Source organism: Xiphias gladius, chromosome 2 (assembly GCF_016859285.1).
Source record: "Xiphias gladius isolate SHS-SW01 ecotype Sanya breed wild chromosome 2, ASM1685928v1, whole genome shotgun sequence".
Lineage (NCBI taxonomy): Eukaryota > Metazoa > Chordata > Actinopteri > Istiophoriformes > Xiphiidae > Xiphias > Xiphias gladius.
In genome coordinates, this window is record NC_053401.1 from 830325 (window position 1) to 845840 (window position 15516).

General features: G+C 49.5%; 3 protein-coding genes across 3 annotated transcripts; all 3 read right to left on the reverse strand.

Moving 5' to 3' along the window:
* Nucleotides 1-2729, reverse strand: LOC120802726 (integumentary mucin C.1-like). Its single transcript, XM_040150828.1, has 2 exons — nucleotides 2481-2729; nucleotides 1-1724 (listed from the first exon to the last, which is right to left on the reverse strand). Exons 1-2 carry the CDS (start codon nucleotides 2720-2722, stop codon nucleotides 1424-1426), a joined length of 543 nt encoding a protein of 180 aa, XP_040006762.1. The 5' UTR covers nucleotides 2723-2729; the 3' UTR covers nucleotides 1-1423.
* Nucleotides 2728-10224, reverse strand: mansc1 (MANSC domain containing 1). Its single transcript, XM_040152608.1, has 5 exons — nucleotides 9655-10224; nucleotides 6411-6743; nucleotides 4284-4424; nucleotides 2981-3422; nucleotides 2728-2758 (listed from the first exon to the last, which is right to left on the reverse strand). The coding sequence occupies exons 2-5, from the start codon at nucleotides 6661-6663 to the stop codon at nucleotides 2728-2730; spliced, it is 867 nt and encodes a 288-aa protein (XP_040008542.1). The 5' UTR covers nucleotides 6664-6743; nucleotides 9655-10224.
* Nucleotides 10225-11289: 1065 nt separating this feature from the next.
* On the reverse strand, nucleotides 11290-14732 carry c2h11orf98 (chromosome 2 C11orf98 homolog). The gene is made up of 4 exons (XM_040140131.1): nucleotides 14596-14732; nucleotides 13469-13593; nucleotides 12751-12848; nucleotides 11290-11733 (listed from the first exon to the last, which is right to left on the reverse strand). Exons 1-4 carry the CDS (start codon nucleotides 14707-14709, stop codon nucleotides 11621-11623), a joined length of 450 nt encoding a protein of 149 aa, XP_039996065.1. The 5' UTR covers nucleotides 14710-14732; the 3' UTR covers nucleotides 11290-11620.
* Between the last annotated feature and the right edge of the window lie 784 nt (nucleotides 14733-15516).

Here is a 15516-nt window from a genome sequence, read left to right on the forward strand (position 1 = left end):
AATTTGACGTCAGGTGATTAATTCGCTGGAGTGGCTGAAAACAGACGTTCTTGTCTGGTGCTTTTGAGGCGCGACACCACAGGTCAACTAGGTCATTAAAAAAAAAAAAAAAATTTAACTCGTTTTACAAATCTTCTAAAATTGTATGTTTACATATGCAAATGAGGCACTGTCTAATTAGATATGCACTCATTTGCATACATTTCCAGAAAGGAAATCTGAACACTGGATAAAGCCGGGTTCAAAATTCTTGTCTCATTCTGTTGACATATTAGAGCCAAAGGTTTTCACAGAGATTTTTCTTTTTATCACTCCATAAATCAGAAAATACTGTCAACAGCCATGAAAAAAAAGAATCTTGATTTAGGAGTAAAACGTTACATAATTCAGGCTGTGAACGTTAAATGAGCAAACCCCTCGGTGAAAACCCTCGGAACATGGACAGGAATAAAACTGGAAAGTTTGGTCGATGAACGTGCTACTGAGGTGGAGATTCCTGACTCAGCGTGTGAGGAAAAAAAAAAAACTCATTTGGAGAAAACGGAACTTTAAAGATGTATCGTAATCGCAATCTACAGACGCAGAGAGACACAGTGCAGTAAAGTAAACGCCTAAATGTGAATTTCGGACGTTTTTCTTTCCGCCAGTCTGAAACGAGACGCGTCATAGAAGCAAAGCAGGCCAAAATCTCAAAATTGAACGGTGTGTGAAAGAAACGACGTTTTCGCCTGTAGTGTCTCGCCTTAAATGTACGTTATAGAAATCCTGAAACAAAACTACATATCGTCGCTGTCCATGAAAAATAATAAATCTCACAAACAACAGCTTTTTTTATGAGCCGAGAAAACAGACCGGTTTCCAGCAGTCAAAGTGTATCTTTTTCAGAAAATCGAACTGGTTTTTAAATGGTTTATTTTAGCTCAGAAAGGAGAGTGATTTTTTTTGTGATGGAGGATTATTGTATGCATATCACCCACTCCTATTAAAAAATAATGCCAGAGGCTAGAGAAGGGTTTGTCTTCACACAGTGCATTATTTTTAATAACCGCACGTGTCTTAGCGCATTGTCCCTCTTTTACCACGGCCATTGCCAAAGATCAAAGGCTTGTTTACTCATATATTGGGGCAATAAACGTAATTATTTAAATGTAAATGAACTGAAAACACTTTGTCAGAGCTGTGTGGTTATGTGAAAATAATGCACACCGTCTGATCAACCAGAATCCAGTCTTCCCTGTGATCACGGTTTAACGCCTCTTTAGCTAAGTGAAGCAGACATTCCACTATTGTGTAACTTTGTGCTGTGTAGAAATTAACATGTTACCAGGTGAACAATCTTAAACGAGCTCATTTAGTCTTGCCAATTGTCCTTCTGAGCTCCCGTCTTGAAAATCAAAGACCCGTGAAGAGTTTTTCTCCCCCCTCACACCTCATAGTGCAGGTCATTGAGTTCCAGTCTTGTGTAATGCCGTCTGTCGAAGGACTCCATCGCTTTACGTCCGCCGACGGCCAGAGCCAGGGTTAGCACGGCCAGCCCCAGCACCATGAACGCCACCATGCCGTTCTTCACCGCCCCCTGAGCCGCTACCGCTTTCCCCCGGCCCACGCTCGAGTTCTGGAGGGCGTGGTCGGACTGGAGGGCGCCTTTGGGGACGATGACCAGAGTCGCTGCCGGAGTCGTCCTCGTGGTGGACGGCTCAGTGGTGGTAGTAGTTGTAGCTGTGTAGCTGTTGTGGTGGGGGTAGTAGTAGGAAGAGGAGCAGCGGCAGTAGTGGTAGGAACAGTAGGAGGGTTGGTGGTGGTAGTGGTTGTGGTGGTTGTGGTGGCTGTGGTGGTAGTCGTAGTGGGAAGAGTCGTGGTTGTTGTAGTTTCAGTGTTCAGCTGTGGTTTATCAGTAGTTCTATGATCAGCCTCCATGCCCAACGTTACAACAGGAAGTGATGTCATGGAGCTCAGAGCCGGCCGGGGGGTGGCGGCGGTGGTGGTGGTGGTGCTCAAAGGATGAGGTTTTCCTTTCTTGGTGGTTTTATTTTGCTTTTTGCTGGTTTTGTTTGGCTTTTTAGTGGTGGCGGTGGTGGTGGTGGTGGTAAAAGCTGCTGTTGGTGTTGTTGTTGTTGTTGCTGCTGCTGTTGCTGCTGCTGCTGCTGCTGTTGCTATTGTTGATCTTGTTGTTGCGGTTATTGTGGTGGGGGGTGATGATGGGTGATGGCGATGATGATGATGGGTGGTGGTGTTGTGGTGGAGGTGTGTGGTTGTTGTGGTGGTGGTGGTGGTGGTGAGGTTGTGGTTGTTGTGGTGGTTGGTGGTGAGGTTGTGGCTGTTGTGGTGGAGGTGGTGGTAGGCTGCGTGGCTGTTGTGTGGTGGTGGTAGGCTGCGTGGCCATGTGGTGGTGGTGGTGGTGGTAGGCTGCCTGGTCGATGTGGTGGTGGAGGTGGTGGTAGGCTGCGTGGTCGATGTCGTGGTGGTGTGGTGTAGCTGTCGTGGTGGGGGTAGTAGTTGTAGCTGTTGTGGTGGGGGTAGTAGTAGGAAGAGGAGCAGCGGCAGTAGTGGTAGGAACAGTAGGAGGGGTGGTGGTGGTAGTGGTTGTGGTGGTTGTGGTGGCTGTGGTGGTAGTCGTAGTGGGAAGAGTCGTGGTTGTTGTAGTTTCAGTGTTCAGCTGTGGTTTATCAGTAGTTCTATGATCAGCCTCCATGCCCAACGTTACAACAGGAAGTGATGTCATGGAGCTCAGAGCCGGGGAGTGGTGGCGGTGGTGGTGCTGCTCAAAGGATGAGGTTTTCCTTTCTTGGTGGTTTTATTTTGCTTTTTGCTGGTTTTGTTTGGCTTTTTAGTGGTGGTGGTGGTGGTGGTGGTGGTAAAAGCTGCTGTTGGTGTTGTTGTTGTTGCTGCTGCTGTTGCTGCTGCTGCTGCTGCTGTTGTTGCTATTGTTGATCTTGTTGTTGCGGTTATTGTGGTGGGGGGTGATGGAGTTATTGCAGGCATCGTGGCGATGATGATGATGGGTGGAGGTGCTGTCGTGGTGGCCGGGGCCTGTGTGGTTGTTGTGGTTGTTGTGGTGGTTGGTGGTGAGGTTGTGGTTGTTGTGGTGGTTGGTGGTGAGGTTGTGGCTGTTGTGGTGGAGGTGGTGGTAGGCTGCGCGGCTGTTGTGGTGGTGGTAGGCTGCGTGGCCGTTGGTGTGGTGGTGGTGGTAGGCTGCCTGGTCGATGTGGTGGTGGAGGTGGTGGTAGGCTGCGTGGTCGATGTCGTGGTGGTCGGCGGTGTAGTTGTTGTACTTTGTGTGGTGGTCGTGGTTGTCGTGGGGGTTGTGGGTGTAGTCGGTGCCGGTGTGGTGGTGGTGGAGCTGGTGGTGGTTTCTTTTGTGATTGTGGTGGTGGTGGTGGTTGTAGTGGTGACGGGTCTCACCGTGGTTGGATGACTCAACCCTGTGCAAGGCAGAAGACAGATTGACAATTTTACAACCTGAACCTGAACTAACTAACTAACTCACTAACTAACTAAACAGTTAGTTAGTGAGTTAAATACTTTCTGGAGGCCTGACAGAAAACCCAGTAAGATTAGAAGCTAGTCTGGAAAAATAAAATCCGTATGTGACCGAAATGTGTTTTTTCTGCTTTCTTGTCCCTTTTCTCCCTTTGACAATCCCTCAGAATTACCCAGAAACCCATTGGCAGGTGGGGCGTCGAGCCTCAGGTGCAGAGCCACGGGCGTTACGGAAGTTACACGTGTCAACGTACGGGCAGAGTCTCGGCAGTAGAGCAGACCAGAGCCAGCGCTCCAAAGTGTTTCTGGGCTTCACAAAAGGACGGGGGTGATACAGCGACGCAAGAAACTGCAAGAAAATGGATTTCGCCGCAGCGGGTGTAGAAAGGATATTTCTCTTTTTTTGTATTTTCATTTTTTTCAGTCAAACATATTCACTACTAACTTTGATTTTTATAAGAGAGAACTGTACATAGCAGCCTGATGGAACCTGCTGAAATTGGGGGTCTTTGCTTTCAGGCCTGCTGGGTTTCTTTTTTGTCTCAATGAACACGACAAGAGCTGAAATCGGGATCAGGATTTGAGAGGAACCGAAGCTGATGTGCAGAGCTGGGACTGGGGTCTGAATCAGTAAAATCTAAATGAAAACTCTCCCGGGGAGATCCGATAACCTCAGGAAATCAAACTTAAACTATCTGCATGAGGCGGCATCGCCGGGGTGAATCACTGCGTGAATCGCCCTTTGAAACGGCGGGAAACAAACCCAGAAGGGTCGATATCTGAGGGGAAGCGGATTTCTTTACCTTTGTAGATGTCGTAGGTGTTGATGCCGTCCTGAGCCTTCATTAGAGGACAGTCCTGCTCAGTCTGACAGTGGAACAGGAAGCAGTTATCATCGCTGGCGTGTTTGTTGGCGTTGAACACGGCCATGTTGCACTTTGCCCCTTCGGAGACACAGAGACAAGTGTCACGCTTAGCACGGGTGTACTGACTCCAACAAGACTTTGAACGCTGTAAATCATTTTTATCAGTTAGAATATTGGAATATTATTATCATTATTATTACGACTGCATTCACATGTAGCAGCATTTTAATTTGAGCCTGGTTGGGTTTTGTTCTGGATGTTAAATATGAATCTGCAAAGCGAAGCGTGAAATGTTTTTTGTAGATATCAGATGAATGTTGTTTCCCTCGTAGTATAAAGAAACACACAATGGAGAGAAATCAGTGAAGAACGAGTACGAGTGCCCGCAACAGCGTCGCTCTGCGGGACTGTGTTGAGCCGTTTTCTGTTAGTAAAAGGCCAATGGGGGGGGTCACCTCTGCTGCCTGGCTGCTTTAAATGTCAGTGAAGTTTGAGCTGAGGCGTTTGCTGGTGTTGTACCTTAACAAATAAAGGCACATTACAACTACAGTTATTTGGGGAACCTTCAGTAATTCTCAGAGGCCAGAACAAGGGCGGACTCCGAGGGGCCCAGTCGGAAGTTTTTGGGTACAGAGGCTGAGGAGATGCTGACGGATATCGGTTTCTTTTCTTGGGCATATTCGTGCGTTTAGCCTCTGGCAGAGCGATAACGGCGGCGGCGGCGACTGAATATGGCGTCCGTGAGGTCCCGAACTCAGGGTCGGGGTTGGCAGCTCGATGCCACTGCGCTGGGCCACGGGGCGACGACCTCCGGGGCTCGGTGGCCGGCGAGCTAACTGCTAACGCGCTAGCCAGCCGGTGGTTAGCGAGCTGCTTTGCTAACCAGCACGAAGCGCCCCCGCGGGGCATGAGCGAGAGACCACTGACCGCGGACGGCGCCTCTTTAGTGGGGCGATACTCTCGGACCAGCAGGGTCTGGACTGCTGTGAGCCAGGGGTCCGCAGAGACTGCCCCTCAACCCCCCCTCGGCGCGTCGCCCGACTGATCGCAGCGATTCCAGTGTAATAAACTGATTTCCGGGTGAAATGTGTAAGAGCCGGGGACCCTCATTCCCAACCAGGTCCGCGGACACCGGAGCTGCTGCGAGGCGGGTCTAGTCGGGCTAGCGGTCTGGATCACCAGGATCACAGGGGGACTTTGCAGAATGTCACAGTGCCTGTAACGTCCGTTTCTCAAGCGAGAGCTCGATCCAGATCCGGATCTGCGAGGCCGATGCTGACTCGGTGGCTCAGATCAGCACACGGACCTCGTTAAAGACCGGTGACCCAGATCTGCGGCGTTCAGGGCACTTCTCTGGCCTAAGAATCGGGCTCTCGGCGCCATCTGGTGGACTAACTCTGGAACAGAGACCCCGTTTCCGAACCACCTCGAACGTATCTTCGGCTTCTCGGGGCCGGAAGTCCTCGTCACCTGCCGCCGCGGCGGAGCCAGTCGAGAGCCGCGGAGCCAAATGCATTTAAAAGGAGCCCGTTACAAGGCACAAGTCCGGCCCTCGGAACCGCAGTTAGGTCGAAGTGTGGAAGTGAAAGTTCGGACGACGAGGCCGAGGCGAGCTCCGAGAGTTTACATCGTTAGAAGTTTCACTGTTTAATCATAATCACTGACGCCTTGACATGCGACGGCAGTGAATCTCACTCTTCCCGTAAACCGTCGGGTCGCTCAGCTCACTAGAGACGTTTAGTTTTAAAGGTTGGAAAATCAACCTGCTCCGCTGAGGTCCAACTGCCCCGGAGCTGTACCTTGGAACCAGAGCAACCGTCCTGGGCCACTTCCAGCCAGAGGCCTCGATATCTGCAGCGAGATGGCAGGAGCCGTTCACACCCATCAGCGGTCTGAGCCGCTCACTGCCCCGATCTCGCTCCAGATAAAGTGCCAGTGGTCAAACTCTGCTGCTGGTCCAGACCCGGGCTCTCAGACTCCTCTGGTCCTCGAACCCCAAATCCCGACGAGCCCGGCGCTCGGAGTCCAGGTTTCCCTCCGAGTCTCTCTCTCCCTCTCTCTCACCTGGTTTGACCTCCTCCGAGCAGCAGGCGAGGACACAGTCCCCCTCGGACCGGACCGCCCGGGCGTCCATGGCCGTCGCCGGCCTGTTCAAGGCCAGTCTGACGTTGACCCTGGCGTTCTGGTGCTGTCTGGAGAAACAGGTCTCCGGTTCCACAGCCGCCGCGGGAGGCGAGGCCAGCATCGCCACGACGGCGGCGGCGGAGACGAGCAGCCGGAGCGTCCAGGAGGGTCGACCGGGCTCCGGAGGAGACATGGCTGCGGCGGATGGACACTCTCTCTGATGGGACGCGCCTCAGTGTCGGCGGGAGGAGAGCCGAGATCCACACCAGTGCTCTGCGGGACGGAAAACACAGTGAGCGGCGGTAATCAAGGCTTCATTCTGGGCCGAAGTAGCTCGGAACCACAGAGGCTGGAGGCCGCTCTGATTCTAAAGGTTCTCGCCCCAACGACTGGTGAACAGGTGACCCGTCTCCACCCTAACAGCCTGTGTCCTGGGCCTCTCTGATAATGGGAGCGTCCACTGGTACTGGCGACGAACCCAGGATGCAACAGGGGGGCGGACCACGGCAGACCACCACACTGACCACGTGTATTTGCGCCTTTCGGGAGCCGAGCGCAATAGAGGGCCGCGGGACGGCGAGAGATTTTTCTAATTTCCGGGAGTCTCCGGCTGGAACGGCTTCATTCCGCTCTCGTCTACTGAAGTCCAGCAGCGGGACCCGGAGCCCCGCAACACCAGGACACCAACACTCGGCGAACGAGGCGGCTTTGCGAAGGAACTCGGGGCCGTCGGTTACTACGCGCACGTCCTGGTCAACGGGCGGCATTCGTCGGGCTGGATCCAGGTCTGGGACAAACCGGCGCGAAACACAACGGAACAAGCTGCAAACGCGACCCCCGACGCATTATCCCCGTGCACAGTGTGTTTGCAGCCTCACGCTGCCGGACTATTCGAGGATGAACGATTTCCCGGTCTCGATTAGGACTTTGATTGGAGCGTTGACGCGTCAGAAGGCCGTGGGCAGGTTCACTCCTAACGACGTTGGACGCGGACGGGATGGTCGGAGCCGCGCCGGTTGTTTTCTCAGTCGACCTGGAGAAATACAAAACCCCGGAGTCGACACATTTACGCGCCCTGCCACGGGACGGATAACGCCCGCCGCTGCTCATCGATTTACGGCGAAGCGACAACAGATGAGCCCCCACATGTCGGACTAACGGAGGCGGAACCCGGGGTCAGCTCAGTCCGGTTAAACACCGAGTTAATGAGGAAGTCGTTATGTCCTCGAAGGCCAAAAATACATTTAAAAACAGCAGCCGCTCGGGTTCGAAGAGCCGGGTGACAAAACCAGAGGAAGCGGTTTCCGGATCAAGCACCACTGAGACTGGGGACTTTCTTCTGGACTCGATCTAAGTCTTCAAACCCTCAGCGAGACGCCTCGGTGACAGCTTTTACCGGACCTGTCACCACAGAGCCTCTCTTCTGCTGTTCCTCAGTCCCAGATCTGTCTCGGCCGACGACAATAGAACAAGGAGAGAATAAAATTAGAAACCAATCTGGGGAGTAAAAATAGAAATCTAAAAATGGAAGCGAGTCCCGCGGGGAGCCGGCGACGCAGCCTCCTCTTGCAGATTTCCACCGAAGGTGAATGAGGTCGGTCGTGAATTTGCGCGAACCGCGAGAAACTCCAGAAACACGTTGAAACCGCGTTTCTAAAAAGTCCCAAATCATCTCAGACAGTGTTCAAAATGAACTGCTTCGTTCGAGCCAGTCCGCAGCTCTTGACCGACACGAACTCAAAACGTCCCGTATTCAGAGCAGGGACTCACCAGGCCGAGGCCGTGAACAGTCCTCCATCAGTTCTCAGCAGCTCTGCGGGTCCACAGTCCACAGAGCAGGACTTTGGCCCGTCTCCTGTGCGGGACGGGACGGGGGGGGCCTGTCTCCTTTACAGCCGGTGCTCTCTGACCCACTAACGATGGGGTGGGTCACCAGGTGCACCTCGGCACGTCCGGGGGATCAGACCAGTATGTTCGGGTTTTTGTTTTTTTTGAGCGTGAAAATCTGCGTCAGTAACCATCAGCTGTAGACGACGGAGCGTTTTACACGAGGAAGACGACGTGAAAACACGTCAGCGCCGCAGTTGAACACGACCTGTCAAGAACACGCAGAAACAGGCAGAATAAAAGACGCAAACTGCAACAAAACAACGGTGAAGTGGACACAGCGAGAGACCTGCACTCAAGGCCCACTTACTGGCCTCTCCTCCAGCTTTCAGCCACTTCGCACGGGCTTTCTGCTGGAGGAGGAAGACCGTCGGATGCGTCGAAAGCTCGGGAAAGAGCTGGCAAACGTTTCCTTGGTCGGGTTCAGATTTTCGCGGCTCTAGCAGAGTCTGAAATAAAAGGTCTGACATCCGGATGCTGGACTCACACATGAACCCGGACTGATTATAGAGACACAACTCGGGCGATTCTTCATATATTTTGGATTGATATTTTTATATAGATCATGTTTTTGAATTGTCTCGTTGCTCCTTTAACTCCGGAGTCTTGGTTGTAAAAACTCCGGTTTCGGCTTCTATTCGGTCGGCGAACAACAATAAAATCGATCAGTGTGTCAACCGCAGGCGAAGCGAAGCGAAGAGTTCGACGCGGCTCGAGTGCACGGACGCGAACCCGAGGCGAAGACGCGTCCGTGGAACGTGATTGAAGCTGAGCGAAGACCTTCGCGCTACGTAGTTTTGGGAAACGGAGCCCGGAGAACGGCGGAGAGCGATGCCGGGACGTCGGTACTTCTAGCGAACGAACGTCGCCGCCGTCGGCTAACCGTATCGTTAGCTTTTCAGCTGTTCGCGGCGAATGGGAACTTGAGAAGGCTTCTTTGGGCGAAGGCGAAGCTGAAACCCGCTCTGCGTTCAGTGGGACCGCACCGGGCGCCGAGCATCGCTTAGCTAAAGGCCAGAAAGCGACGTGCGGGAGCTGGAAGTCCAACATGGCTGAAACAAACCGCTCGAACCCCCCGAACAGCTTCACGACACGCCGCTAATTCCTGCCTTTGTGTAACTGTTCGCCTCCGGGTAATTCCACCTACCACCTGCCGAACAAACATGTCGCTGTACTGGTCTGGATGGAGCTAATGGTACCAGATAATTCAGCCCAAACCGGGACACGAAGCGGCGTGGCTTACTTCGGGCGGAATCCCGGTTTTCCCATTTCCCCCTCCACGGCTCCACGGCTGTACCTTTTTTCTTTTCACCGAGGGCGCAGATGAACTAACTCGGCGCCGCATCCATCGTCCCTCCGCCGGCAGGTCGACGGTCTGACGAGTCGGTGTTGGACTGGAACCGGGAAGCCCACCAGCGGCGATCTCTGTCAACACCAGTTCGGTCCCAGTAAGAGAACGAGGCAGCTTCACCCGTCCCGAGAGGACATGTTAATAAAAACAAAATTAAAAAGAAATGGTGATTAAAAGATGAACCGGTGGCACGATTCAGAAATTCTCCCGGACGAAACGGCGCGTTTCTGCGTTAAATGCTGAATAACGACGGTCGGTCCGTCGTCACCCACGGTCACATTTAGGGAATAAAATCGTGTCTGTCGGCGACATGTCGGAGCTTTTCTTTTTATACAGTAAAACAAAACAAACAGGAAAAAAAAAAGCCCCAGAAAAACCCCCTTCAGCCGCTTCTGGTTCCCGAGGCTCCGGGACGAGGGACCACTTTACACGACGGCTGGTGCGGAAGATCTGCTTCGCTCCACAGTCTGACCCATTTTAGTCTTTGTCCTCCGGTAGGGGGGAGGGATGGAGCCTGCATCCCGAAAATCTGCCTACCATGCTCAGTCTAATTATCACTGCTGATGAGCTTTAAATCAAATCCATGTGCACGTAAAAATATCTGATAAAAAAACAAACAGCATTTTATCAGATATTTTTAAACGCTGCCTTTTGAATTCTTTTTTTCATTTTTAAAAAAAAGCCTGTTTATATAAGCAGTTTATAGGCAGGTTCATCAATAATTGAAGATGCTGAACGCGAACAATACATTTGAAAGGAAAACACTTCTCCAGTTGAGATTTACGGCAAATGTTGGAGAGAGATTTAAATCAGAGACCGAACGGTTTAGTTTATTAAAGCCCTGCGGCCGTGACCTATGTAGAAGCTCATTAGAGCCAAGAATAGAAAAAAAGAAAAAAGCAATACTAAGTCAAAACGACAAAATACTAGGTCAACGTTGTGACCGATGCATGGAAGCTGTTTCCAGCCCCGAGAAAGAGGGAGATGAAATGTCCGGAATGACAACACACTCAAACACTATTAACGGTAAACAGACATTAGGAGACACTGGCTGAAATCTGTGAGGTTTAGAAACAAAATCTTCCATGACAGGTCAAAATGATTAGCCAATAAATCCGAATCTTGACTAAGAACTTAAACATTTTAACTCATTATCTCATGATGTTGACTAAAAAGTGAAACTTTTTTCATAAATGTCATAATTTTTACATTTACCAAAGATAAAAATATGTTGAAATACGTGATCAAACTTCTGAGAAAATAATTCAGAATGAGTCCTTGAAGTCAAAACTATCCACAGGTTTTCCATCTACAGACAAACAAAGGATGAATCACAGCCCTGAGGTAGAAAACACGTTTCCATGATTTCACAACAGCTTTTTTCCTCCAGACATGTTGACTAGTGAAGCCGCTGCTGGAAACCTGTGAAATCTGTTTAGAGGTGAACTTGATTGCCACACATCCTGGCATTGCACATTTTTTTTATTTATTTTTATAAAAACCACACATAACCTTTGATAGACGTCAGCAAACATTTTGATTTACAATCCTACAATTTGTACGTAACATGAATATTTTGGGTTTTTTTTAATCTTTCCTAACTTTTCCTGATTTTTTTTTTTTTTTTAACTTTTGGCAGGGATGGGTTTCCATATCTTCCTGTAACTCTCAGGCTCTTTGTATTGTTCCTGTAATAGTTCTTTAAAAATCACACCATGTCTGACTCATACAGCTGCAGACAGATTTTCATCCCTCCGAACTGTGAAAAACACAACTTTACTTTCACACGTTTGTTCAGAGAAACCACTCGATCGCATTTCAGGGCTCCATTCGTGATCCGCTGCGTCCAAAATGTCCCCTGGGTTAAAAGACAGGACGGCGCCCTAATTCACCAGATGATTCTGTCTTCTCTTCATTCGACATCGGCCATGTCTACGTCCTCCTGGGATCCAGCCGCTTTCTTCTTCTTCTTGGTCGGAGCTGAAGAGGAGTCCTGTTTCTTCGGTGCTGGAGCCGCCGCTTCAACTGAGGAGTGAAGAGACAGCAGAGGGAACATTTCACAGAGTTTTATTATCTCAGAGAAATTGGGTCTGAAAACTCTGGACCAGACTGAAATGTCTCAACCAGTTAAATTATCACAAATCACATCCACTCAATACAGTTTTAGCCGAAGACGCAGAAGAAAAACAGAAACGTTTGACTAATTAAACTATAACCAAAGATCCAAATGAAAGAAACCAACTGCAACAACAGTCAGTTCACCCTTTATTGGTGACGTTCCAGTCTTTTATTTTGTTAATACTTCGTGAGTCCGCCTTTTTTCTTGACGACGGGTTCGATCCTCCCGTTCATGGACGAGACCAGTCTCACACACATCTGTGGGCAGATGTTCTGCTTCGTCACATGAGGGGTTCTGTTGCTTTAAAATACTCCAGAGGTTTCCTGGTGGATTCGGGTCAGGGGACGGACTGGATCAGGTCGTCGTTTTGACTTTATTCTTCTGTACAAACTCCTGTGTGACTTCTGCAGTGAGACTGGGATCATTGCCATGTTGCTTTACTCCTCTTGAGACTGGGAGTCGTCTCTTGGTTCGGTATTTGGGTAGAAACCTGCCTCCCTAGTGTCATCTATTGACGTCGCCTCCCCAGCACCCTTTGCTCCCACATCAGCACCTTCCCACCTCCGTGTTCGTCACCTCCTTTCCGGCGCGATGCTATGACGCGTGTTTAAGTTCCAGACAACGGCCAGGAACACAGAAATAAAAAAAAGGTACCAGCCGAGACGTAGTCACAGGCCTCCAGGCTGCTTCCTACTGTTTACCAACCTTTTTCTGTCTGTGACGTCGCACGTGAAACACCAGGGAGAAGATGGACAAACTCATCTACCGGCAATGGGAAAGGAGTCAGGTGCCTTTTTAAAAATTTTTATAGCAGGTTTACCCACGTTACCCCCTAACTTTGGGACACCCTTGAAAGAAATGTATCCGTATCCATTCTGGTGTGAATGGCGACTTGAAACCAAGAGTGTTGTGCCATCAGTTACCTTCCATACCGGCCTTCTCCTGGTGCATGTGCTGCAGCTGTTTGAGCAGCTTTCGTCTCTTCTTTCCAGACAGAGTGATGTTCGCTCTGGGACTCGACCTGAAAAGGAAATTGGAAAAAAAAAGGAAAAAGTCTTGAGTTTGAATGGATGCAGATTGTAAGCAACGTCTTTAAGCCGGTAGTCGGCCACGTTAACAATCGACCGCCAGTTCGTCTCGTCTACAGTTCTGTTTTCTGACTTTCAGCTTTACGCTGCAGCGTTCGTCAACACGACGCCGCAGCGAGCACAGAAAACCGCTGACGCTTGAGTTCTTCCTCGGATGGCGAGGAGCTGCGTTTGTTTTACCACTCAGTCCTTACGAGGCACCTAGTGGCGTACCCAGGTACTACAGCAAACTCCAGTACATTTTCTCATGTCAATGTCTTCTGCATCGTCAATTATATATTTTTTAATTCATTCAGTTACTAACATCCCTAAATCAAAGATTTTTAATAACATTTAGCAGAACTTCAAGGCCTGTCCTGACCTGAAGATTTTTTTTTGTTAAATAATATTCATAGAACTTCTTAAAGTCACTAAATGTATTAATCGGTCAAATTGTTCTTCTTGCTCATCAGTTTCCACATTCCCCTTTAATAAAACATGAAAACGTGTGAGGGGTCAGTTGAAAGAAGAATGATTGTGTCAGGTTTCAGTGTTTGTGGTGACGATCACTGACTTTCTCTTCTTCAGGTGATGGACGGTGATGAGACCCTGATCCACCACAGCTCCGACTATCTGGTGTTTCTTCCTCTTCTCTCGACCCAGGACTCGCCGCCGCTTGAAAAGCTTCTTACCCAACTCCTGCGGCAAAACAAAGAAAGGACCGCTGACGTTTTATTTGGCTCCTACACCTCATGTCACCGTGACATTTCCAGGTTCTCTGCTGCACTGGAAACATCGTCACCTCGAGAGTTCAGAACCAGAAAAAACAAACTTCATCTTGCAGTGAGACCAGGAGCCCAGTGGACAGCAGACTGATAACCCACCAGGGAAACTAACCCTAACCCTCAAAGCTGAGCATCAGTTTTTCTGAAAGATAAATCTGTGATGATCTTTCAAAATGGCGGACGGATGGAAAACAACAGTTAGACCTGCTCTGAAGGGTTTTCCAAGACCCTTGTTAAAAAATTACATTTAAGCTATTTTTATTGTGTTTTTAAATCAGGTAGAACAGAGAAAAAATAAGCATTTTACAAGGAAGACAATACAAACTAAACTGAAAATTCAGCCATTATCTACATGAAGTACCTTTACTGTGATACTGGCATTACATAAAGCACTTTTACTGTGATACTGTTACTACAGGAAGTACCTTTACTGTGATACTGGAATTACATGAAGTACTTTTACTGTAATACTGGAACTACATGAAGTACTTTTACTGTAATACTGTTACTACATGAAGTACTTTTACTGTGATACTGTTACTACATGAAGCACTTTTACTGTGATACTGGACGTACGGGTAGCTGATAATACTCGTATATTTTCACTTAAGTAGGGATTTGAATGCAGCACTTTTACTTGTAATGGAGTATTTTCCTTTCGAGGTACTCCAGTAAGAGTACCTGAGTACTTCTGGTGTTCTGACTGCCTCGGACACAAGCTGAACTACAGGGACGTCAACTGCCTTGAAACCTGCGGACTAACGACGGTGTTTACATTAGCCGCCCATGCTAGCTGCTAACTCCCTCTGTGTGTATTATGTCGCTCCGGCGACTCAAACGACGCAACGCGCAGCCACAGCGTCTTCTCCTCCCGCCCTTTACCCCCGCATCGTTAGTATGAAGCGGCTTCTCTCACCGTTTTCGGTCTGTTTATCTTCCCTCCTGGAGGAGACATGCTGCTCCGCTCACGTGGACACAGGAACACGCTTCTTCTTCTGCGCTTTAAATTACCGGCAGACCGCCACCACATGCGGCTGCCTCTTCTTCCTCACCGTCTTTTATAACGGCGGTGTTAACGGTCGTTGGGGCGCATTACCGCCGCCTGCCGGGCTAGCGTGGGGGCTAACGTTTCGGCGCTACCCTCCCTCGGGGCCTACACCGGGTACGGACCTCCATGATGCGTCGGCATCCGGCGGAGGCGAAACAAGGTGCTACGCGGTGCTGAGCTGTAGCCTACACGGAGCCGGATACTCACCGAACCCAGGCCCGGTTTTACTGGACCCGCCGTGGTAACTGCTTTTTCTTCGGCGTCTGGACCATTTGAAAACGAACGGCAGGTTATTCAGACAGTGGCTGAACGTCGACACCTGGTGGCCGCGGGTCACTACTACAACTTCAAACGGATTGTTTTGTTTTGGTTTTTTTCCATTGACATTTAACCTGTATTTTAATTTTGTAAATGATCACACACACACACACACACACACACACACACACACACATAAACATATGAGAAGAATTAAAAACAATCCCTGCAGCAAAGAAACATAAAAAAATGAGCCAAATATATGAGTCAAATATTGATGCACTGTTTCTTTATTTCAGGAACTTAAAAATACAAGAAAAAAATGTAACCAAAAATACGACATGCACACAAGTGTACGTGGGAGTGCTTTCAGTGTGCTGAGTAAAATCTCAAAATAGATTCTCGACCCGACCGTGACCAGTGTGACCTGGTCTCCTTGGATTTAGTTCAAATCTGAGCAGCTGCGTTTCGTGCTGACTGAAGGCCCGAGATCGTCTTTCGGCTTCAAAGCCCGACGCGGCGAGCTGCAGG

Bases quoted from the DNA above. Each gene is read 5' to 3' on its own strand.
- LOC120802726 (XM_040150828.1), bottom strand. From the start codon at position 2,722: ATGACATCACTTCCTGTTGTAACGTTGGGCATGGAGGCTGATCATAGA. The intron at 1,725-2,480 runs GACAGCTACACC...CCACAACAGCTA, and splicing joins ACAACTACTACCCCCACCAC to CACAGCTACAACTACTACCA.
- c2h11orf98 (XM_040140131.1), bottom strand. From the start codon at position 14,709: ATGTGGTGGCGGTCTGCCGGTAATTTAAAGCGCAGAAGAAGAAGCGTG. The intron at 12,849-13,468 runs GTCAGTGATCGT...TTTCCTTTTCAG, and splicing joins CATCACCTGAAGAAGAGAAA to GTCGAGTCCCAGAGCGAACA. The intron at 11,734-12,750 runs GTAACTGATGGC...TTCACTCCTCAG, and splicing joins GGAGAAGGCCGGTATGGAAG to TTGAAGCGGCGGCTCCAGCA.
- mansc1 (XM_040152608.1), bottom strand. From the start codon at position 6,663: ATGTCTCCTCCGGAGCCCGGTCGACCCTCCTGGACGCTCCGGCTGCTC. The intron at 4,425-6,410 runs GTGAGAGAGAGG...GTGTCTCCGAAG, and splicing joins CTCGGAGGAGGTCAAACCAG to GGGCAAAGTGCAACATGGCC. The intron at 3,423-4,283 runs GTAAAGAAATCC...TGCCTTGCACAG, and splicing joins CACCTACGACATCTACAAAG to GGTTGAGTCATCCAACCACG.